Source organism: Drosophila busckii, chromosome 3L (genome assembly GCF_011750605.1).
Source record: "Drosophila busckii strain San Diego stock center, stock number 13000-0081.31 chromosome 3L, ASM1175060v1, whole genome shotgun sequence".
NCBI lineage: Eukaryota > Metazoa > Arthropoda > Insecta > Diptera > Drosophilidae > Drosophila > Drosophila busckii.
The window spans coordinates 2,462,459-2,487,955 of record NC_046606.1 but is presented as its reverse complement, the minus strand read 5'-3'; the positions used below and the strand labels follow the sequence as shown (position 1 = coordinate 2,487,955).

General features: G+C 42.9%; 1 protein-coding gene across 1 annotated transcript; it reads right to left on the bottom strand.

Annotated features, from left to right (window-relative positions):
- Positions 1 to 1,368: 1,368 nt before the first annotated feature.
- LOC108599184 (T-box transcription factor TBX3) lies at positions 1,369 to 6,622 on the bottom strand. The gene is given in 6 exon segments (XM_017985978.2): positions 1,369 to 2,203; positions 2,728 to 2,865; positions 2,949 to 3,127; positions 3,130 to 3,215; positions 5,589 to 5,745; positions 6,484 to 6,622. Coding segments are annotated over 6 exon segments (1,398 nt in total). The 5' UTR covers positions 6,575 to 6,622; the 3' UTR covers positions 1,369 to 1,456.
- Positions 6,623 to 25,497: the final 18,875 nt, after the last annotated feature.

Below are 25,497 nucleotides of genomic sequence, written 5' to 3'. Positions count from 1 at the left end.
TAAACTGCAAGCTGTGTGGGCGTGCAGCTTTGGCAAGCAGTGCAACTGTTGCACTTGCACTGCTTGATGACTGATAAACCGTTTTTTTGTAAATGCTGCCACGCGTAAAACGCTTTTACGCTCATTAGCACTTGCTGTTGTTGTTGTTGCTCCCCTCTTAAATAATTAACTTTCGTTTAGGAAATGTAAATGGTTAATGCTGCCGTTGCTCCCCTTTTTTTTTGTATTTTGAGTTGTTTACACAACAAAAAGTGTATCTAATTTCACAGTAGGCAACACACACACACAAATGTTTAGCCGTAAAATGCAACAGCCAAACGCATTAATTACGCACGCTGGCAACCTGCGACATCTGCCAGACACTGAGCATTAATGAGGCATTCAATGCACTTACAACCTTGCGCCTGTCAACACACGTACAACACACAAACACACACACACACATGTGCAAGTAACTAGAACGACATCTGTCACCCGTTCGTATACGCGCTATAAAACCGCAGGCTGCTGCCGCTCCAGCCGCTGCTCCCTAGTGGCTACAAATTATTATTCTTTTTGTTTCCAAATCGATTTGTTGGTAAATTGAAATTGTTGTTTGTTTTTGCTTGCATTGCAGAGAGACGAAGGCAGAGCTACAGACACAGACGGTCGTCTGCACACGCCTCTCTAATATCAACGTAAACGGCGGCGGCGGCGTCTTGCCTTGCCTTGGGTACGTGGGTGGTGACGCATGTCATCGTAAACTTCATCATTGGCCTGTGTTCTCGCTCGCTCACTGCGTCTCAACTGCAGCTTACATAACAGCCTAGGCAGCAGCCTTATTGTTGTTGCTAATGCATTGCTGTTGTTTTTTTCGATGCTCTTCGTCTCAGTCTCTGCCCATTTCATAAACATCTTTAGTCTCTAGGGTCTGCAACTGTTGCCCAGTCGAAGGGCTGCAACCGAATTTCATGCCTTGTCGAGCTATTTAATTGCAAACAAATTATGTTCTGGCCAACAGTCGCAGTCGCAGTCGCAGTCGCAGTCGCTGTCGCTGTTGCTGTCGGCGTCTGATGATGTTGTTGAAATTCTAGCGTTTATCTTGTAAATTGGTTGGGATTAATGTCTAGCGGAAGTTGTGATTTGAGTTGCGTCTGATGCTGGCCCAATGATAATACCAAAAATTGGCCTACTCGAGAGCCTTGGGCTACATGTTCATTTACCTACAGCAAAGTGTGTGGGCGTGTAGGCTCTGAAGTAACCTAAAGATGGGCCAATTAGCAAAAGGTATACCCAAGCTAAAGCAACAAACTCGGCTAAAGTAAAATGCAGCATTTTTTGTTTGTTTACGACAATATTTATTGGGCTTTAATTTAAAGCTATAACTTAAGAATTAATCAGGCCAGTTTGTTCTTACATTTGTACGCTCTTCTATAATATCAAAAGGTAATAACTAAGGCACGCCTCGCGGCTTCAACTAACTGCCACCGCCCAGTATAGCGGATATACTAAATCCCTTGCGTTTGGCTGCAGGCGCTTCAATTGGCGCTGGCTGTGGCTGCGTCGTCGTCGTTGTTGTTGTTGTTGTTGCTGTTGTCTCGCAGCCCACATCAAGCTCTAGTTCATCGCTGGTTGCCTCATCTGGCATTTGAGGCACGGAAACGCTGTGTGGCAATGCCAGCGCCGGAAGTGTTGGCAAAGCAGCTTGCAAAATGGAAGCAGGCGCATACAAGTGCGACGCATGCGTCGCTGCTGCTGCGCCATTGTACTCATGCACGGGTCGTCCAAAATAAGTGCAGGCCAGGTCGACCAAGGAGGGACGCAGTAGGGTTTGCATATGCTGCATAAATGTGGCGCCAGCGCCAGCGCCAGGAGGCGAACTTAGCGTATTGGCGCCAGTCGCAGGCTCAGCTCCATCCAGCGATGATGATAAGGAGCAAGCGGAACCATTTGATCTCAGGCGCTTAATTTGCGGCCCATCCTGTTCACTGCTGCTTGCTGTTGTGCTTGTTGTTGCTGCTGCTGCGGCTGCTGCTGCTGTCGCTGTGGATTTGGTTGGCGACATGTCCAGCGAGGCAGAGGACTGTGAATGCGTCTGGCTCAAATCTTGATCATCATCAGTTGGCGATGAAGACATTTTGCGTTTGCAGCGCGATTGTCCCGTTTCGCGGAAGCCCTTCGCAAACGGATTGTTGTCGATCTTCAGCTTCGTGATGCGATCGTTCTGCGGAAAGAGCAACAAATGTGAAATGTGAAATGAAATTGCATGAAATATGAATAGTCAGAGACAGTAGCTCCTGGCGTTAAGTAACAGCGCCACTTGACACCACCACACTTGAATTCGAATCCCCGCATTCAAATTGTTGCAGTCGAAATTAAAGTCGAGATGTCGATGTGGAAGTCGAAGTCGAACTGTCATGACTTGACAACTTTGTGACAATGATCTCGCTCTCTGGCTCTGGCTCTCTGGCTAATTAGAGTCAGACGACCCTTAGGAGACTCGAGACTGGCGTCGGCTGTCAATGAGCCCAGACGTAGACAAAAACACAGCAAGCGGTCGCTAGGATGTGGCTGTGCAACTTCCTAAAATAACAACAACAACAACAACGACGACGACGACAAATCCCAGCCCATAGCCCAAAGGGCGTTGCATGCTAATTCGAAATCGCTGGTCGCTACCCACGGCGTGAGCGATCGTTGCCCAAATTAACCAATTAGTGAGCCAGCTTCAATGAATTGGCAACTTACCTGATACGCTGTCACGGCCACAAACTCCGTTTCGGGAAAGACAAAAGCCTGCTGCGGAGCCCAAGGTATCTGCGCCAGATCAGCGGTGCGTATGACATGCAAACGTGGCTGATACTTGTGCATGCTGGCCAGGACGACCTAAGAGACAGACAGAGAGAGAGCGAGAGCGAGAGCGAGTACAAATAAGTAAATTGATCAATTAATTCGATTAGCAAACTTACATGGCCGCTATTGTCCAGCGTATTGTTGGTCAGCTTCACCTTGTTGAACAGTATGGGCTGCGATTGCCAGTGAGCGCCTGTGGCTGGGCTGTCCGGATGCAGATACATGCGCTGGGGACTCTGCGGCTCGGCGCCACCGGCGGGCACCCATTGCGAGCCGGAGAACTTGTAGCGGCATCGCCAATGGGCACCATTTCCAGCAGCACGCAGTAGTTTGTCTCGTCCTCCAGGCCTGCGAGGCTCAGGCGCATCGAGGGAAACATGCGTCTGTCAATAATTGAATAGGGAAAATTCAAGGGAAAACTCGTGAGTCGTGTGGCTGAGTCAACAAGTTTGGCGTTTTCGAAGGCGTTACAAATATTTAATTGTGAATGCGCCATATAATTAGCCTAAGCAAATGTCTAAGACAAATAAAGGATCGCTCTGCTAACAAGCAACATGCAACGCGACCCTGCCACAGCGTCGCAGCAGGTGGCCACAGCGCTTGGCGCCAGCCGCCGCCGCATTCGAATAACAAAAATAAATATATATATAACATACATATATGTATTTTTCTTTTTTGGCAATGATTTTGTATTTATTTATTTTCGTTGCTGTTGTTGTTGTTGTTGTTGTTGTCTGTGCACAAATGATTAATTAATTTAAAGCGACTGCGCTCGTTGGTTTGCCTACATTTAATTTTTGTTCGTTTGCCCTTTTGCGCTGTTGAATTCCATTAGAACGCAGCGGCGGCAACCGAAATATTTCGACATACGTGCGGTTTAGAATTTCATTATCAATTTAACTTTACCCTCTTTTATTTCTGCTGGCTGCTCGTGCATTTTTGACAAACGATTTGTTAAGATATTGATCTTTGGCGCGTCTGCGCATAATTAACAAATTTCGTTGGTATTGCAAACGAGATTTTGTTTTGCTTTCTGATTCGGATTTTTGTGGCAACAAGTTATGCTGAGCATTTGGCGCCCAGACAGGTGCAAATGCAGTTGCAAAGTTGAAAACTTGATCGGTTTGCGATGCTTTTGTTTTTGAATACGAATTCATAGCAAGTTTTGTTTATTGTTGAATTTTGTTGAACGCCATTGCTTTAATATGATTCACCAGTCTTACGCTGCTTGCCACATGCTTGTGTCGGCTGTTCCCATAGACAACAACGGCCACTAAAAGCTTCGTGACAAAGTCGTTTCACTTTGAAAGAGTGTGGCATGCATTATGCGATACGCTTTCGTTCTCTAGCCATCTTGAATGCTTTGTCTGCGCTTTTACCACCCAAGCAACTGTCTTGTCTCGCAATCTGTGGGGGCAAGTGGCAGTGGCAGTGGCAGTCGGGACAAGCAACTAATTAGTTTTTATGGCCAGTTTTAACTGTGGATTGTCGATTGGAGCATACGGTGGCACTCTGGCGCCTAATCATTAAAAATTCAAATCGATTGCACGCCGTAGTTTCAAACTTGCTGTTGTTGCTGTCTGGCATAAAACATAAAACATTTTTGATGAGCATAAAAACTATTTAATACACACACACACACACACACACACAGAGAGACTTTCTATGAATAATTCATAGCATATCAAGTCAGAATAGTCGACAATGCTGCAGCGTCAGTGGCAGTCGCTGCAACATTTTCGGCAGTGCCCAAAACTTTATGTTAATGGCTGTGGCTGTGGCAACGGGGCACAGTGGATCTTATCGCCACTTGTGCATCTCTCGTTCGGGCTAAAGTGTGAAATTGCTCGTATCTGACGACGTGCTCGACAAGCTGTGGTCATTGTCAAAGATACCCAAAAGCATGTGGAGGCTCAACTCAAACTCAAACTCAAACTCATACTCTCCGTATCTGTATCTGTGATGAGGCGACTGCGCGCACGTCTGCAGACAGGCGCCACAATAAAAATGCCGCAGGCAACAAACATGACGACAAAGTATCCTTGACGCTAAGATTTATGCCACGGCAGCAGCAGCGACAGCAGCATCTCTAAAGAAACGCCGACTGCAAGGACGTCCCACTGTGCACAGTGTCCATACTAGGGCTACAATAAATTACGATGACGCCACTTTACGCACATTTGAGCAAGTGCTCGGACACTTTTTAGGTAGATCAGGCCCAACTAGCCCAAGCGCTAGAGCTACAAGATACAATATCTTTTGGCCGATTGCTTTGATTTTAGCTGCGCCGCGACGTTGCACGCAACGTGCCAGTGAACTTGTTCGTTTTACGCCTCGCACTTGATATTCGATTAGCTGCGAGCGAGTGATACCTGTACACTGGACAGTCCACTTCACATCCTGCGCACATCCTTCCGTCGCAATTTGTTTGCCTGTGAAAATTGTTGTCGCGACGTCGCTGTAAACAATTTCGCCAGGCGCCTGCGTCTAATGAGCGTTTAACAGCGCCGCCGACGTTGCAACAACGAAGCTAAGTGGCAAGTGCTGCTGCTGCTGCTGCTGCACATTGGCGGCGCTTTAAGTGCCCAGCACCAATGCCAGCTTGTTGTTGCTCTTCACCCTGCCCTTCTCCCTCTCTCTCTATATCTTTTTCGGGTATTAATTTTCACGTCTGTGCTAATGCACTGGACTTGCAGCCAGTTTAATTACATACAAGCCCAACGCTTTCTGGGCGCGACTTCAAACGTCAAACTTACCTGCCGCTTTTGGTAATGATCATTTCCGTGCCAATCTGATGGAACTGCTTCCATAACTCGTCGTTCTGCAGCGTCATCTCCACGCCGGGCAAGGTGACACGCGGTGGCATGATCACATGACGTGGCATTGGTATGGGCAGCATGGGTGGAAACGGATCTGCAGTTGAAACAAAGTAAGAGTGAATATTAGAGCGTTCGAAATTCAGCTGGCAACGAATCTAGCTAATAAGTATGGCGATCAATTACAATTTAAAGATCAGCCGCATCGTATACTTATCAAAGTATTATATTGTGGGATTCTAAGCTAAGCTAAAGATCGTTTGCAAATAGTTCTTATTGTCTTATTGTCTGTTGAGCTACTAAAGTTAAGATCAGCTAAGGATCGTATATTAGATTTCAAATTATACAAGTAAGTAAAAGTTCTAAGATGCTAACTTATAATCGTTTTCTAATGTTCAAGCTACTCAACTTGAAGAACTTGTTGCAGCTCTGCTGACGATCATAACTAAATCTACAATAATAATATAAATATTTGTAGCTGCCCAAGTTTATCCTTTCGCTTTGTTTGCATATTTTAAGCACAATTATTAATGCACTCTTATTGAAGATCAAAGCTAATGCTGTGCGAAAAAGTTGTTTAAGCGATTTTTGCCCGCTGTTTTATGAGCTGCTGTTAAACTGGTTGCAAACGCACTTTGTTATCAGCGTTATTTCGTAACGATTGCCGACAAACGCTTTCTCACATTAGTCAGAGCTCGTTAAAAAGTGTAGCGCCCGCTGCTTATTTTTTGGCTAACAAGCGGCTAACAAAAGCTCGCCATTAATGCTAATGATGCTTAACAGCTTTTCAATGGCATGGTGGCGTATGCGTGATATTTTTGGTTGGACTACTCACCTGGTATACGCTGCATGATCTGCTGGCGATAGATCTCGTGCGCAATGTGCTGCTGCATGCGCAGATCGACGAGCTCGTTCATGGTTATCATGTTTAAGTTGACACTTTAGTAAAGTTGTTAAAGATTTTGGCACAATTCAATCACAGCAACAACAACAACAACAACAACAACAATAACAATAACAATGAGCATGAGCAATAACAATGCGAATGCAAATAAAACGAGTTTTTAGTGCACGCGGCACGTTCGTTTAGCGTCAATTATGCAAATCACAGCAAATAATTTGAGGCATGTGGGTGTTAATTCAATTACGGCTATAGCAACAACAACAAATGTAGAAAAAAAACGCAGCTAACGTAAAATCGAATTTCAAATTTGTCTAACCGTCGCTCGCGTCGTGCGCTTGCCAACTTCGCATATCAACTGAGTCTCAACAAGTTACACAAAATGCCGTTGCCGTTGCCGTCGCTCAGCGCAAAACGAGCTTGACGGGGCCTGCAAGCCATTGATCGACATTAACTGCGAGCGAGAGAGTGCGAGAGCGAGCGAGAGCGAGAGCGAGAGCACGTGCAGTTGATCAGCGCAGGTTGAGCGCAGCTGATTGGTCGAGCGCAGCAATTGCAGTGAGTTGAGTGCGCATGCTATCTCGCTTGCACACTATCTTTGTTGGCACCTCCATTTTGAAAATGACACCAGCTGCAAATGCTTAGCATAGTCGAACTCGAAGCGCCGCCCACAACAGAATTTATGCTCTAACGCGCGCTCTCTCGCTTACGCTCTCACTCTCACTCACTCTCTCGTTTGTATTTAATTTTGAAGTGCGAAGTTGCACAGTCAGGCAGCTGAGCTACACACACACACTCACAGTTGATATGTATTGGTGTTGCCTTTTAATTATACATCATGATCGAAATTGTTTTTTAGTTCTCTCTTTTTTATTTGGCATTTTTGTTTTTTTGTGTTTAATACTTATTTATGCTTTGCCCATTTGTAGTATCTGCCAGCATGGTGGTCCTCTTGTCTTCTCGCTGCTGCGGCTGCTGTTGCTGCTGCTGCTGCCGTTTTGCTGTTCATTTATTTGATTTTGGTTTTGACGCTGCGTCATTCGGCAGCAGCATTGATATGGCGAGCATATAGCATGTAGCCCAAGCCCCGATATGGACACAACACAATTCAAACAGCAACAGAAACTGAGACTGCGGCTCTGCTCTGCTCTGCTCTGATGCAGGTGGTAGATTGTAGTTTTTAATTGTTATTACTGTTTCAGTTTCTGTGGTTTTGTTACTCGTGACCTTTTAGAGCTTGACAAAACATTTGTTAAGCTGCGGAAACGCATGTCTCCTACAAATTTGCTGCGTTGAGCGCAGGCGGCAAACGGAAGGCAGCAGCTGCCGAATAATTTGGTATCCATTTTTGGGTGCACACAACATGGCAATGGCTATAAGTTCTACGGTTAATTGCACTTCATTTCAATAGGTTTTTGTGATTTATTAATTATGAGTTAATGCACAAATAATTGCTCAAAAACGAGTTTACATTTTAATTGCATTTGTGTTTATATTTTTCAGCTAATATTTAACCTTTATTTGCTCAAATTTGTCTGCTCTAATTGAATTTCGTTTTAATTTTTGGTTTAACTTGCAAGTTTATTACGCATACGCCAAGGGCACCCACTCATATGTAGATAAACTTGCCAAACTTTCTGGCTTTGCTTTGCATAAGTTTTCGTGCCACCATAAATTTGCTCAATCTTAGGGCAAACAGAAGCACTTCCGTTAGACAGGCTCAGGTAATTAAACATTTGCTGTGGCTAAGGCAGTGCTATCTGCAAACTAGCAGCGATTACTGCGAAATTCCAGAGTTTGTTGTTTGGTAAATATGTATGCAGCTATAGCGAGCTAATTTACACAGCACTTTGGCTCGCCTGACACATCCACATCCACATCCACTTGGCATTGTGTTGTGGCAGTCGCTGATAAGCGAAATGGAAATTAATTTACTATTAGCAGTTGGTATGGCCAGTGCCCAAATTGCTTGCCACATGTGTCTAGCTGCATGTTAATATATGCCTCGCGTTTTCACATTTGGTCGCGCACGCTTCCGGTTGCTGCTCTCTCACTCGCTCTCCAGACCATTAACACAGGCTGGTCTTAGGGTCAGGTCAGGGTCTATGTCTGCTGGTCATGCCAATAGCTGTGCAATTTGTCAGCACCCAGCTAATTGGTGTACACTCAAAATGATCTGCCTGCTGCTTGACTAATGCTCAATGGTTTACTTCCGTTTAGGTTACGGAGGAGGCAACCGGCAAATCAACAGGTAGCAGTCTCATCTATCTTGCCACACACTGCTGCATCAGCGACAGTAGCTCAAATTGATAATAGCGGCGCACAAGTAATTAACATGCCATTAAAACTTTTTGCATATATTTCTAATGTTTTTTTTTTGGAGGCTTCAGCATGACTGTGCACCACCCACTTGGCAGACGCTATGCACTTGGCAGCATTTTTTCTCACACGGCTATTCAAATTAAAATTTACATAAATCCAAGATGTTGCCAATGTTATTTTCCATGGAAAATATAACAATCACTTGCCGTTCAGTATTTTTCCCCGCTTCTTATTTCATTCTGTGTGTATCATTAAGCTCAAGTGAACCACGGCAAAAAATTAGTATTGATTTAAACTTTTAGCTACATTCGAGGCTCGAACTTGTTGTTATGATGTCTGGCTTGGTTAAACAAGCCCCTAGCGCCGACTACTTCAATGCTCCCTCCCTCCCCCCCACTCACGCTCTCCCACTCTTTGTTGTATTTGTTTGACGCTCAGCTGTCTGTCTGGCTGGCATGCAAATCTACTTTTGTATGCAAATTAAGTGACTCAATCAACAAGCCAAAAGCCAGCAACAACAAATTTCAACAATAAATAAGTACAATATTTTTAAATAACAAAAGTGAAGAGAGTAAGAGCAACGCTTAGATACCCAACAACCAATTTGTAGCAATTTGTAAGTCCAATTTAACTAATACAATTTCCAATCATAATCGCTTTTGTATGCAAATCTTTAAAAGAAATGTAGCATTATTTTTATACATTCATTCAGTGCTTTATCTATGCATTTTATTGTTATGTTTATATCCATCAAACCCTTTTCCAGGGTATAGCCATAATGATAATGATAATAGTCGGTAGCGTTGCGCAGACGTCTAAAAATAAATTTATTCATATTCGACTACTTGTGTGTGTCCAAGGCATCATAATCATGTCTAGGCGACTACAATGGGCCCACAGCAGCTCCACTTAGCAAGTATGGGGCTCAAGTAGTTACCGTCTCTACACCATGGACCAACTACGACTGCAGTCTCCCCACTATATAATTGAGAGGTGTTTAATCGTGTGTTTCGTGTGCGTGTGTGTGTGTGTGTGTGTTTATTTTTTTCTGCACATTCACGACCTATGGTGAGACAAGATTTTTAACTTTGGCTTGGACTGTGCTCCACTGTACGCTGTTTGCTCTCAAATTATCATAAACAAATACGGACGAAGTCGGACTCTGGCTCTGACTGTAACTACTTAACGCGCTTGAGACTTGAGGCTCAAGTGCCAAAGTTGCTGGCGACGCTTCTGTTGCTACAGTTGCTGTCATAAGTATATGCAAACGAGAGCCCACCATGGGTCTACAAATTGTTTATTAATAATTTGCGCTTATTTTATGCCTTTGTATGCCTACTCAACTGCCACTTAATGTGTTATAAAAATATATAAAAATTAGTGTTTGGCCAAAAAAAAAAGCCGCTAACTTGACATAATTTAAGCATTTGTTTAAATCAAATCATTAACATGAATTTCGTATGCTGGGGAGTTCAATGGCCACGCGACATCAAAAGTTGCGCCGACAAATCTAAATCCGAAATCCAAGAAAACAAGAATGTAGGAGAAAAAAAAAGAAAACCATTTAAGAACTCAAAGCCAGTAGTCAAGAAATCATTTCGCCAGATAAAAACATCCATTATGCGTAACAATTTGACGGCTTCTTTGGCTACCTTGCTACTCTCGCTCTCGCTCTCCTGGTGTCGGCACTTTTTGCTTTGATTGAGATTCAACTAGGCCAGCCTAGCCGCGAGGTAATTGTTGTCGCTGCTGCCCTTGGTCACTCACTTATGCGCTCACTACTGATCTACTGATCCCTGCCGACGTCGCCGCTGCCGCTGGACCAAGGCTCAGCTCAGTGCGCAATTACAATACGATGAGCTGGAATCAAAAGAAGTTGAGAAACATGTTTGACGTCAAAAGAGGAAATGCCCTAATCTCGCGCGTCACAACAATTGTAGAGCCCCCCCACCACCACCAACTGCTTACCTAGTTTTTATCTATGCGTCGCTCTCGCTCGCTCTCCATGTTGCTTTAAGTTTGTAGCCTCACTCCCAGTTCGCTTATTTGACTAGCTTCTATCTCGTTTGACTCTGTTTTATGTGTACTTATGGCACTAGTCAACAGTTGACACTTGTTGCGCTCTTGATGGCTTTAATGGCGTCAAGACTTTCGCTTTTATGGAGCACCTGCTACCCGCATCCTCAAGCCAGCCAAGCAGCCACCACCATCGTCAAGCATTTTGATTGTTGTCTAATGTCTGTGTAAACAGCTTCAGTTGCTCTATTATTCATACAACTATATTTGCTTTAACTGCATAAGCTTAAGCTGCTGCGCTTTTGTTAAAGTTCAATTAATTCATAGAAAACATGTTGGGTGTAAATAGAATTGTAAACAGTTTAAGTCAGCTAAAGTTAAAGGCATTTATATAAAGCAATTACGCATGGAATTATTTAGTCTGCAAATAATACTAAATAAATGCTTTAGCTATTTTTAATGCAGCTTTATTAAATAGCATAATCTTAAGCTTATAATATATTGTTGCTGTTTTAACTGGCAAAACAAATTTTAAACTGAGTAACTGAGTTACTCATGCTACCAAAAATAATAAGAGCAGTAATGCTACTGCTTACTAAGCAGCCAAAGTTTTGTAGTAGCAGCTGTTAGACTAAAAGATACTCAGTAGCTTTGTCATATTTGTCACAATAACTCAATTGCAACTTTCTTGTCGCCTGGCTTGACTTTGCGCAACCCTTAAGCAACCCTCGTTGCAGCCACCCTTTCAAGTTGTTTCATTCAATGGGGTATAACAAGTATGGCGTAGAGTCAACAACTACGCACGGCCATTGCATGAACAAGTCTTTGTTTCAGCTTCTCATGTGAGGCGTCAAAAGCTTAAATATTTACAATTAGTCAAGCAGGGAAAACAACAAACAAGATAGAGCATAAAAATATTTGTTAAAAGCCAAATAAATTGCAGCTGATAACGATCTAATTTTTGTTTGTGTTGTTGGTACTGCTTGTTGATTAAAATTAAAGCTTTTTCACAACCTCAGCGGCTACCGGGTTGAGGTAGAAAAAAATGTTCTGACTTGTCGCGGCTGGAATTTATGTTTGTGACAACGCCAACAAAGATACACAATAAAAAATATATAAAATGAAGGCAGAGCAGCAATGCAAAACGACTTTGAAATACACTTTGTGAAAAGAAAGTTTCAAATAGTTTCAAAATATGTTATGCGAAGCTTTTTATACACTTAAGGATTACAAAAAATATTTAAAATGAAATTTAAAAATTATTTAAAATTATGTTTGTTTTTAGATTTGATAAACTTATAGATTGGGAGTGTTAAACAGACCCAACATTCGTTTGCAATGCTTTGAGCTACCCTTTTAGCATTTTGTTGTTAACAAAGTGTATAAAAAAACAGTCCGACGAGTTGAAAACATTTAATAAATTAGTAGCTGGGGGACACATAACCCAAGCTTATCGCTATCTCTATCTAGGCGCGGCGAGGCGCATAGCATGTTGAATCTTCTTTTCATAGACCTTTGCTTAAGATGGCAAACTGTACGGTACTTTTAACACCAAAATAAAACAAAAACAGAACAGAACACTGTAGCTGATTTTGGATTCTGTTTAAGGGCAGCAGCAGCAGCAGCAGCAGCACAGAAGCGACAGAAGCGTAGCTGCTGTTTGAGCAGCTAAAGATACAGATACATTTCAGTCACAGCTACGTTGAAGATACAAATACAGCGATTGAGACTCATAGAGGAAACGCATTTGCATATGAATGTGGCAATGATTACAAATTTCGCTCGTAAAAATGTCTGCGCATGGCTCTCGCTCTCTCTTTCACACTAACTAGCTTACGCTGTTGCTTTAACTAAGTTTTTTTTTGTTTTTTTTCGGTGGCATAATTAACTATGGAACAATCTTGTATGCGTTGCGGTTGCGGCTATTTACAAGCCTTGATTGTTGTTGTTGTAAGCGATTGTAAGATAAAAATCTTGTATCGATTTTAATTTTATAGTCATAGCTCGCTCAGTGTCAATGGACTTTGGTGGGAAAGTGTTGCAGCCAAAGTTTTTCATTGAAGAAAAACAAAGCTAACAACAATTTCGAATTGTACCTTTCACAGCCAATTAATAGCGGCTAACAAGATTGATGCAACAGCATTGATAAGTCAGCTAATAGAATCAAGAGACGCCCAAGGATCTCCACAGTTCTTTGCTATTATCTGTGTGCGATCTACAGCAGCGATCCTTTGGGCCAAGAGGCTTTCGCTTGCTGGTTTTTGTGTTTATTATGGCGCGTTTCGTTAATTTCTTGGCGCCAGCAGTGAGCCGCATGCCTCTTGCTCTCAGCCACGTCTGTGTCTCGAGTCTGGGTCTCCTTTAGCTGCTGCGTCATAAAATTAAAACTCTTCACTCCATCATTTTCGTGTGCGAGTGCAACATTTGACAGGTAAACGTCTGGGAAGCAATATCTCTAAAAAAAAAACATATAGCCCAGACCGTAGCAGGGATTGCCAGCCGCGCCCTACTGTAGCTACAGCTACAGTAAAAATGCTGAATACTCTCAAGCAACTCAAGCCAGTTTTTAAATAATAAAAATATTTGTAGCGCATGCGTAGTTCGACTTTGCAACTTTATTTTAATTTTTTTTCACAGCGCTGCTCTTGCAGTTGGCGCTACTTTTGACAGATTTATTAGGCAATATTAATTTTTGTTGCCAAAAGTAGGTGTAAAAGAATGTGAACTGCTGGCTGTCATTATCACCTACAGAGTTTGAGGTGCAAACGCCCACGTTGCAAGTGAATAAGTTTATATTTATATTGTTATTGCTGCTTGTTTTTATTTTGGTTGCAGCGCTCTCGCTGTGTTGTTTGCTTCAGCAGTCAGCAGATCTCTGAGCTGCTGTGCAAACGTGTGAAAATGCATTTGCATATGCAATCAATGGCACAATAAATATACGCACACTACACTCGAATTCATACAGTGCTGTTAAACAACAAGATTTACATACGGCAACAACGAATGTTTCCAATACAAATTGAAAGTGTCAATAGCTCTGGGGGCAGCAGCAGCAGCAGCAGCCGCAGTAGCGCTTCGATTCATAAATATGTTGCCCAAAATACGGGAAAGGCAATGAAATCAAAGTCTCATGCTCAACGCTACTTTATATAGACACAATGACTGGTCATAGCTGATCAATAAATAATTTGCGTGGGCAGTTGGAATATTTTCATTTCACGCTTTCAACGCTATTTTTGTTACAAAGTTTGGCAAGTAAATTAACAGCTCAGCTCACAGTTCGTTTAAATTAAATAATATAAATTTGTGCTGCTTGTATTTTCAAGTGACGTTTGCTTGCCACGCGCTGTTGCAGCTGCATTGGCTTATCTAGCTCCAGCTACTTGCCCCACTCGTGGTGCGTCGCGCTCTAATGCAAAACCCATAAAACAAATTATGAGCGTTACGCTAAATCAACGCAAATGCATTCAAGCATTGTATGGGGCATGGGGCATGCGGCAAACAGTGGCAGCCGTGTGGCAACAACAAATCGAAACTTGTAATCTCTTCACCGCTTACTTATTCACTTTTCAGAACGTCTGCGTACGTGGCACATTTGACTTAATGAAAATGTTGGCACTACAAGTCAAGTGCTGCGAGGCGCAGCCAAGCGCATGCGTCGCCACACACACACACACAGATACACACACATGCATACATGCATACATATGCGCACTTAAGCTGCCGCGCCGCGCCGCGTCGCTTGCAGCACGCAAGTGAAAAATGTTGGCGCCAGGCGCCACTAAAAAATCTTATGAATGAAGTATACACATTTTTTAGCTGCTTCCCCCTCTCTACCTCTCTCTATCTTTCGCTGTCTCACTCTATCTTTGCTGTTCATTGTTTGTTTGACCGGAATGGCGTTTGAGGCAAGCGGCTTAGTCTGTCTCAGACTCTGTCATGTGATTATAATAATTTTCCTAGAAAGTTCTTTTTTGTTTTTATTAAGTTATTAAAATGAAATTAAAGCCTACTTAAGCTGCCCAAGCTAATTACTGCGTCTGTGTTGCAACAAGTTCATTAGAATTTTGAAATATTTGTCTTTGATTAGAAATTAAATATTAATAAAGCCATTTGTTGAACTACGCTACACAATTGAAACAAGTATACGCTTAGTATGCTAACAAATATTTAGCCAAGTTAGAAACAGCATATTAAGCAATCAAGATGAGGACAAAGCTAGTAACGTCCTTGCATTTTAGTTATAATTTCGAACCCATCATTATCAACATATAACGTCTGAGCTCAAACTTGTGTTAAAAAGATCTTAACATAAATCATAAATAATGAAATTCAAGCTATGTAATGTTTTATTTTAATTAACAGGCATTGCTCGTTATGAATCGCACTTGTCAGGGACTTTCCAGAGCGCAGTTCCATTGCGAAGCTACCTGTTGTCAAAAGCGGAGGTGAGGAGCGTGCGTTCCATATTAAAGCCAGGCACTAAAAGTATTAATCATCGTTTTCACGCGACGCGCCTGTCGCGCCTGCAACGCTCGTTAGAGCTGCTGCTGCTGTTGTGTAGTGGGAGTAAGGGAGCGATTGCCAGCGGCGTTTCGGTTGCTTCCTGGAAAAGTGCAGCACCCGCAGCAGCAGCAGCAGCATCAGCGGCGTTGGCAGCGCCTGCGCCTGTTTGACTAATGACGCGCATTTAGCAGCGATTAATGAATTTTATGAGCTGCCATAATTTAATGGCACATCAACGGGCCCGCTGGCTGGCAGTGGCAGGAATTTCCAGCGAATTTCCCGCACGCCAGGCCATTGAAAAGCAGCAGGAAAATATATGTATGCATGTTTAAAGCCTGCAGTCCAGGCCAGACCAGGCTGCGGTTTTTATTAGCTTACCTGGGTAGTGTTTGTAGCTTGGCACCGGCGTTACGCGAACAATGGCTCGAGGTACTTGAGATTTTTATGGCCAGCTACACATGTGTGCCCAGGCGGCTTTGCATGCGCATGAGAGAGGCACACAAATGGTTAATCAAGTGCTTGGGCTGCAGGTTTGAATAGGGCGTTTGTATGACAGCTAATGTCTCGCATAATAGAAATCACCTACTTACAAATCAAGTGCAAATTGTGCGCAGACAAAACCCACTTGAGTTTGTATCTACAAATATGCACATGTATGTGTGCCTGTGTGTGTGTTTTTGTAATCCTTGTATAATTGAAACAAAACGCAATTTGTTTTTACAGTTTGTCGCAGCCTTTAAAGATGCCATTTTTGGTTTTGTTTTCATTTCATTTCAAGTCTCTAACAAGAGAGCTCAAGATTTGCTCAAAGGATGTGCTGCCGCGCACATTGTGCTCCAGACTTTTGTATATGTATGTAGATGCTACAAGATATATCTCATACATGTGTGTGTGTGTTTTTGTCATTCGTTTATTCTTACTGCTGCTTAAACAATTTTCGCTTAAATTGTTTGTGGCAAATGGGATTTGGGTTTACCACAAGAGGTTTGGTTAAAGGATAACAATCATTTTGCCATTGTTGACAACTTTTTCTTCTCTTGGGGGGCCAGACAATTGCAAGTCTGTTGTCATCTGTTGTTTGATAAGCAAACTGTTTACATACTTAAGACAAACTGCTCCAAGCAGCTGCCAAGCTAAAAGTAATTGTAAATATTTAGAGCGAAAAGGCCTAAGAAAATATATTAAACAATTAGTACTAACAAAAATATTTACTTGCAAAGCGAGCTTATAAGCAAATTCAATCTATAGATTTACATATTCAAATAAAAAGGTTGTGGATGATACTGAGTTTAATTTGCATATGATCTGCTTGCTGTCAATTAACATAACAGAAGCGTAGGAGCGTAACAGCGCTAACTTAACATAGCATCCAAAAAGCTTAACAGTAGCAGCGTCGCAAGCAAACAAAATTTGAAAAGTGCAGCGTTAATTATAATAAAAATAAAAAAACAAAATAACTGATTGTATTTATAATATAATAGCTTACTTTTAGTTTGCTTTCGCTATTATAGTAGCTACTATATTCACATCGTCTCTTTCTTTTTTTTTAGTTTTCGGCATACCACAAACGATTATCTGCATCGCAGCACACTCAACAAAAACTCGGCATCCTCAGGCCACTGGACATGGGACACGGAGCGAGAGACAATGGCAGCGGTTAAAGTACAAAGCATCGCACTTTATTAACTACTTGAGATTAAGGCTGATAAAGAGATAATCCTCGCCGGTCGGCATGGCACTCAAAGTGCCCAACTCCTACTACAACTACAACAAGCTGAGCCCCGAGAGAGCATTGAGATTTACTTGAAGTTCGAGTTCGGTAGCTGACATTGGTGTAATAAGCATAACAATATCGTTGTCCGCCCAATTGACAGCGTCTGAGTCTGGAGCGTATCTGGAGCAGCAGCACACACACACACACAGGTAACACTCAGGTGAGTCGCAGCAGCAGCAGATTGAGGCTGCGGATGAGCGATAGCAACACGCGTCACTGCGCTCACTCGCTCAGTGTTGAATTCATTTCATCATTGCGTCAAGCCGTCAGCTATCTCCTGACGCAGCTGCCTCCTTTGATCAGTCTAGCGTAATTTTAAGCCAAATTGGTTCATCTTTTGCTGCATGCCGCCAAGGCCTGCCTGCCCGCTGAGTTGTGTATATACTTTATATATATTTTTTAAGGCTTGCCACTGCGTTTTTGGCGTTGCATGGCCGCACTTGGCTGAATGCTTTATGTGTGAAGTTGTAACATGTTTTTAGTTGGCGCAGCGAGAGGATGCGCTCTCTGCTCTTTTGAGGCGTGGAGCTACTGCTGTGTAATGGGATTAAGCAAAAGCCAGCTATTGTTTACGACTAGTAGTAGCTGCTGCTGCTGCTATATATAGCGACTAATCAGGCGTTAATTTTCAAGCGAAGCGCAGCTTGCAAATATTTTGGCAATAGCAACTGCGACCTGCGCAACAGACTTGGCCACAAAACTTACATTTAGTATGTGTGTTAATTTACTTAGGCAAAGGCCAAATGAGGCATGACAACGTCACAAGTGTTTATGCAAATGCATTTTAACACCTTTGTATACAAATATTTTCTAACTGCTCAGCATAATATTGATAATATTGATAAATAGTAAGCTACTGCAACTGTTACGTACAGCGTGAGGCGTAAATTAATTCTATTGAAGACGCTTGCAGTTCCCTGAAACGCCAGCCAACTGCAAGAGCCAACAAACAAACCAACATACACACACACAGTCAGTTATGTATGTGTGTGTGTGTGTGTGTGTAAAGTGTTGCTGTTTGTTTGCTCATTGGCAACTTCAGCGCCTGACCGAGCTGCTGGACTTGGTCTGAAGCTCATTATGCGATCGCGTTAAGCTGTGAAATTTATTGTTTACTTGGCCATTATGGCGAGAGGGGGCCAACGCACTACGCCAACCTACAACTAACTCTAATCTGGCTCTATTGACAAAAACTCAATACCAGTAGTTGTTGGCAGCAGCAGCTGTTGTTGGCATTGGCATTTATGAATTATGTATATGGATATGCTAAACTGCAGTTAGAAGCGACAGCAGCAGCAGCAGCAGCTACAGCTTCAGTTGAACAAATGTTTTATTAATGAAGCCTCTGCCTTGGACACTCTGGTGTGGGTCGCTTTGCTGGTTGCTGTGTTGTGTCTCTAAGCGAGACAAATTACCACATTTCAACACATACTTAAAAACTGTTGCTGCCTCCTTGGAGTTGCGGCTGGGAATGCAGTCCAGCCAAGTGGCCCTTTTGGCGCCTATTGCAATTGTGCGCCCAGTTACGCCCCTCGCTCTCGCTCGCGCTCGCGCTCTCTGCCCAACTGCTGATCATTAATAACAACTGTGTGGTTGTTGCTGCTGCTGCTTGGGTTCACTCCCATAAGCCATAAGCTAAACAAACAAATGTGAAGTGAACTCGTGGTGGCCCAGACCCACAGCTATGGACAGGCCTCTACTTTTGGGTCAAATAAGCCAAGTCAGCGATGTGAGCATGAATCAACCTGTCAAAAGTCTCGTTAACGCCAACAGCACACATTATTTTTAAACTTTTTTTTTTGTTCCTGCTCTTTTCACAAAATGTAAACTGCTTGCTTTTGTTTCTTTAAGTTCAAGACGAATTTCTAATGAGCTAACAAAATTCATAAAAAATGCATAACAAACAATTGCATAGTAAAGAAAATATATATTAAATATAAATTATATTTTATAAATATTTTTTACAATTTTTTATATGTGCAGCTAACTCTGCTCAGGTTTCAAAAACCCGCAGGCGCTGCCAAAAAAAAAAACAAGCAACAACAAATTTATATGCGGGACGACTTGGGCTAAGGGGTAGGCACAAATTTTCATTAAATGCCACATTTGGGCAGCCAAAAATCTGGCGCCAGCAACAGCAGCAGCGGCAGCAACATGTCCAGCTTCATGTCCATATAATCTCAACAAGCATGCAACGCATGGGGGCACGAACAACAAATAAGCAGCAATTTCTACATGCTGCCAGCAAATTTGGCTGGAATGCATGCCAGAGCGAGATAGCAAATGCGAAAGAGGCTGTACCCAGCAATGAAGTGCGCCGTCGCGCTGTTAAACGATCTTGCCACCGCCCGTCCACACCATGCCACACACACACACACGTACAAACGAATGCAGGCAGTCAGCTTGGGGCACGCACTGGCAACTTGTTGAGGCCAAGGCAGTTAGCCATGGTCTTGTTGGGGCCCTTCAACAGACTTTTGCCAGCCGAACGACTGGCGCTAACCTTCTCGTCTGCTCTCCAAGTTGTTGCTGCTGCTGCTGCTGCTGCTGCTGCTGCTGGCTGTGCCCACACCGAATTCAGAGGTGCAAATACGTTCAAGCCAACTCTACAATTTGGGCTGGCAAGTGATTATTCATGCGCCAGCCGCATACCCTCGAATATTTTATACCTATATATGTTTTGCTTTATATATTCTTTAAATACTTTACAGGGTATGCAAGCTGCCTGCTCTTATGATTGGTAGCCAACTTGTTATCTGCCTTTTACTTGATGATGATTTTACCTTACTGACTTTGCCCTCTGGTTGTCTTCTCGTTGTTGTTTGGGTCGTCGTCGTCGCCAGGCAGCAAAAAGGAAATGAAATATTTGTCTGGTCTAAAAAGTTATCATTTTATTAAAAAGCAGAGGCAATCAACGCATTCACATATTAAAAAGCGCTGCCAAGACAACTTGTGGGATCTCAACATTAAGTTTATAGGTCGCTCACACACACACAGACAGACAGACACACGCATACAGTTGCAGTGATTCATTTTGGGTCAGGCTGTCGTCGCAGGAGACGGAGACGCTGACGGAGACAGAGGCGTGTCCGCATGTCTCGTCAGCTGACCAACTGAGCTGAGCTGAGGTTTAGCTGATTATGGTTATGTGGACATTTAGTGGGCGTTAGGCTGATTGAGCTGCCAAAGGACTCTGACTAATGTGCCATGTAAACACAGCAGCAGCAGCAGTTCAGGTTACGTACAAGGATCTCTCAGCTACTGAGGACAGGCGGCGGGCGTTGTGCGCTAAAGTGCAGTTCCATGTAGAAAGTAAGAGACTGTGGCGTTCATAACTCAATACGTGAATCGTAAAAAGCACAGAGTACAGAGTACAGCCCACGTCTAGCGTTTAGAGCAGCGCTTAAAAACTGGCCATATAAATGTTTAAATTAATTATAGTTTTATGAGCAACGTAATCGACACACACACACACACACATACAATAAAATGAAACATTGAAAAGCAATTAAATGGGCATCATTAAGTTGCCAGCAGGCTGCCAAGCAAATATATTTAATAGTGCATTTCATAAAAGAGAAAGAGATTTCAGTTGTAAAGCTGCATATTATCATATTAACACACAGACACTCTCTCGCTCTCTCTCACTCTCTTTCTCTAATCTGCAGCCCACACCTTGTAGTTTAGTTTGTTGGTTTTTTTGATTGATGTCCTTGGCTGAGCCTAAACGGCTGCAATAAAAAATTTACCACGTTCGCCACTCAGCGGGCGGTCACTTGGCGCCAGTGATATATTTCACCCTTTTCTCAGCTCCAACTCCAGCTCGAATCTCTGCTGCGCAGGCCTGAGAATCTACAAAACAAAAAAAACCAAAAACGAAGGTGGAAATGTTAAAATTTAATTATGGGTTCAGTTTCAGTGGATTGGCAGTAACGTTGCGTTGGGTTGCGTATATATCAACGCAATAAAACACACACTCGCGAGTGAGTGAGCAGCGAGTGTAGAAAAGTCAACAGAAATTTGTTTTTAATTTACAATTTAATATGCGTTATAAAAAATTGGGCTCAATGACGAGGCATAAATATTTATGAAGAGAGCCTGAAAAACAAAAAAAAAGGAAACCCATAATAAACGCAGTTAAGGCTGCGGGCATTGTTGCATGCGCTACAATTTGAAAGAGGAAGAGCGCAATAAATTGTCAAAGTGTTAGCTGAGAACTTGTTGTATGAGAAACATTGTTAGAGTATAGATAACAACATTAGAAATAATTTATAGCTAATCGAAACTCAAACTAGAAACTTTTCTCCACAAATTTCAATATTAGATTGATGTAGACTTGCCCCACTGTGTTCTGATTCGCACATGTGACAGAATTTGTCAGCGACTAGCAAACGTTGCAACTTGTGGCACATACTTATGCCACACGCATGCGCGCAGTCCAAGTCACCAAATTGTGCTTCGCATAAATTGTCAATTTTGGTGACGTCGCAGTCGGAGTCGCTTCATCAGCTTCCATGTGTAGCTTGTTGTGACATTTGAAGGCGTTCGTCGTCGTCGTCGTCAGGGGAGAGCGGAACGACTACGACTGCCTCATTATTTATTATGAATTCTATAAATATTAATGGATTTTTAAATGCAATTATAACAACTAATTAATAATGTGCATTTTTAACAAACGAACGGAGCACGGCGCATACGAATACGAGTTGGAATACACGGAGCAGAGACACTTGGAACCACCGAGTGGAGCATTTGACGTATTGACTGACGTATTTATTGGCGAATTTCTCGCTTTTTGCGTTCGAAGGTGCGCGAAAAAATTAAACGAGAATGTCTGACAGAATTTATTTTAATTAGTGCACTCGAGCTGTGAGTGGCATGCCAAATGAGCCACAACTGGTGGCACTAACCAGAGACAGAGAGACAGCAACCAGATCAATCCAATTCAATCCCATGCAAAGCGTTTCGGAAACGCTTTAGTTCAAATGCCAATGACAAACCTCTGACACAAAGATCACAGGCCAAAGAGCCGCCAGCGGCACTAAATAGTTATTTGCAACAGATCGCGATCACTGGGGAGGGAGGCAGAGAGAGAGAGATCAGTATCGATTACATAGATCGACTTTTTGTGCTCAGGTCAATTGCTGGCAGGCCGAGGCAGTTGCTGTCGCCGTCGACGTTGCCGTTGCCGCTGTAATCGATATGCCTTAGCATTGATACCCACAGCTCGAGAGATACAGATACGGATGGATGCATGAAAATTGTAATGGAAATGTATCTTTAAGTAGCATATGCATGCCCAGATGCCGAGCTGCTGATAACAGCGCCCTGGTGGCGACGTCTACGTCAAGCCTCAGTCTATGTCTATGTGTGTGCGAGTGTGTGTGTGATCGGTAGCTGGCACTTGTGGGCGCCCATGGCTCATAACGTAGCTAACAGATACTTATGGGCCAACGTGAGAAATGTAAATATGCATAAGGAGACAGCAGCAGAGAAAATGCTGAGAGAGATCGAGGCAAACATCTTAACAAATTATAATGCGCCCGCCGTCTTGAGCTGGATCGTCCGATCGGACAGCGCGTTGTTAAGTATCTCAACTAGTAGCCGCTAGGCAGCCACGAAAAGTGATCAGCTCAACGACAGGCCATCGATCATTCAACAAAATGAGAGAGAGAGAGAGAGAGACTGAGATGCGGAGATGCTGAGACAAGCTGAGACTCATGCTGGCTTTGGGTTGCTGCTGCTGTCTCTAAAGATGCTTCAACTTGATGTTTGAGTTGCTACAACTTTGGAAAGCGTGTTGGAAAATTAAATCATCGTTTGTGGTCGTTCAGATAAGAGTTTTATATATGTATGCTATAGAATAATCCTGTTTCTATTAGAATTAATTGTATTTTTAATTTTATTTTATATCTATTGCATTGCCTCTATTCATCATTTGCCTATAGCGCAACTTATAGTTAGCCAAGTCTGCTTAGACTTTCTGCTGCTCAGCGGCACACCTTGTACAGTATCTGCGCTTAGTATTTGCCCAAAACCAAAGCAACAACAGAGAAAGAGAAGAAGATCTCTATCAGCGAGTTAACTCGTTTAGCATTTGGAGTTGCAGGCGCCGCTGTTGCACTTATCGCGCTGCTTGCATCTTTATATTTTGTGAGTTTCTCAGGATTTTGTTGCAGCTGAAGGCGTGGCAACGCCCTGGTTGCTTATTAGGCGCAGACAGTGTCGTTTATATCATTTATATTATTTTATGATGAACCTTTATGCTCTCTGTCTCGCTCTCGCTCTCGCTCTGTCTGTTTAAGTTGAAGCTGCGTGTGCAGGTGACAATCGACAGGTTTTCTAGCTGTATGGGTTAATTAGGGTTATGGCATGATTTATTGATTTGTTATGCCCGCTGGGGCCAGCATTGAATGCAACATGTCTGCCCCATGCCCCCACAAACTGCCACAGCCAACAGTCACATTGATTATAGCCCTAATAAGCACTAGCTGCCTGATTATCTTTTAATCTATGCGTATATATTTTAATTAGCAGCAGCGACTGTCTGCAGCAGCTGCCAGCCCCCGTTCCAGCTCTCTCCCCTTCTCTCGCTTATCAGCAGCGCTGAGCAAACATATGTTGCGCTACTGTGCGGCGGCAGATAAGCGTTGCACAAAGGCCGCTGTCCTGGCGCCGTTAGTGGCACTTGTCGCGTCGCGCGTCGACCCAGCAGCCCATACAGAAATTATTACTGCAATTGGCGACAGTCCGGAGCAGTCTCAGGTACATCTTAAGTAGATATGCTTGAGGCTGCGGCACGCCTACAAAGCAGCAGCACTTCACACATGCAGCTTGCCACAAACTGTGTCCAGCAGTGCCGTTATTGTGGGCTGCAACACTGTCGCGTCGCTTCGTGTCCTGGCCTGGCCTTTGCCCTTTTTATATTTCTGGTGACGCAATTGCAATTGCACCTGACCCTGATCGCTATGGTCTGGTATTGGCCATAAAACTGCCTGCAACGCCCCAGCTGTGGCAGCCACAGCTTCTGCTGTCGCCTTTGTCGGCTTGCCCGAAATCGCGCAGGCGTGAAGCGTTACAATTTCATATCTTTTGTATTCTATGCGCTCCTTTGTCAATTGCAATATTTGTACAAAAACATTTTATGATGCACTGGCGCCCGTCGCAATGTCACCAACACAGCTGACGACGGATATATGCCGTCTACTCCGCAGAGTCGCAGAGTCGTGCTAATGTGCCCAAAATGAGGCAATTTAATGAGCGTTTGCAACGCAGTTTGGCATTTAGCTGGAATCCATCTTTCTAGTCCGCTGGCAATCAACTCAAGCTCGAAATTATTTGCGGGCGACGCAACTCAATTTCAAATCAAATCCAAAATGCAAAAAATGCCTGGGAAACTCTTTAGTGTTAATTAACTGTCTGCGTCTGCGCCCAGCTCAATGTCAGCCAAATTTAAATTAATTTTGAATTGTATTTAAGGCAGCCGCAGTTAATGAGTTTTTAAGATATAGTTGGCAATATATTTAGTAAACAGTCGACGGTAGAAGAAAATCAAGACAAAATATTATAAATGCTTATACATAAATAGCTCAAATTAAATACTTTTATTTATCTTTCGAGAGAATTATTCAAACCCAACATTAGTTGAAAGTCTAACTAATCAGTCTAGCATTAAATAAAGATCACAATAATCGAAGCAAGCCTCTGTGTTCAAGATTACTCGGAAGAAATACCTGGCATGTATGGATATATGTATTAAGATTATGGAATGACATTACTTAAATACACTTTACAACTATATAAATTAAAGGAATTTTTGTCGTAAGAGAGCAACATAACTTCGAGTAGATAATTGCGAAACACAAAAATCCAAGAATTTTTTGTACTTAAGAAGTTGTAGATTATACAACGATTGGTATTAACCGTCGCATGATTCATGCAGTTCGAGAATTTTCACATTCATGCTGACTTCCTGGCGCGTATTTTGTTTTAGGTTCAGGCTGAGGGCGATTAGCAGCAATTGGCCGTGCTGACAAGCAGTAATCAATAGCTCGGAGGCAGTCAAGCAGCCAAATGTATCAATTTTTGGGAAAAACTGCAGCAGCGTCAGCGGCTTGGGAGACGGGGGGCAATATGTTGAAATTTTCGAAACGGGCAATTAACAAGAGCAACAAAATTTATGTTTCACCTGTCTGCATAAGATACATAAATACAAAATGCCAGACAATGCCAGCAAGAGCCAAAATGGTGGCTAATTACACGCCACGAAAAAGCAACAACCAAAGCAGAATAGAAGCCAGAAAAAACAGCAGCAACTGTTGTTGTTGTTG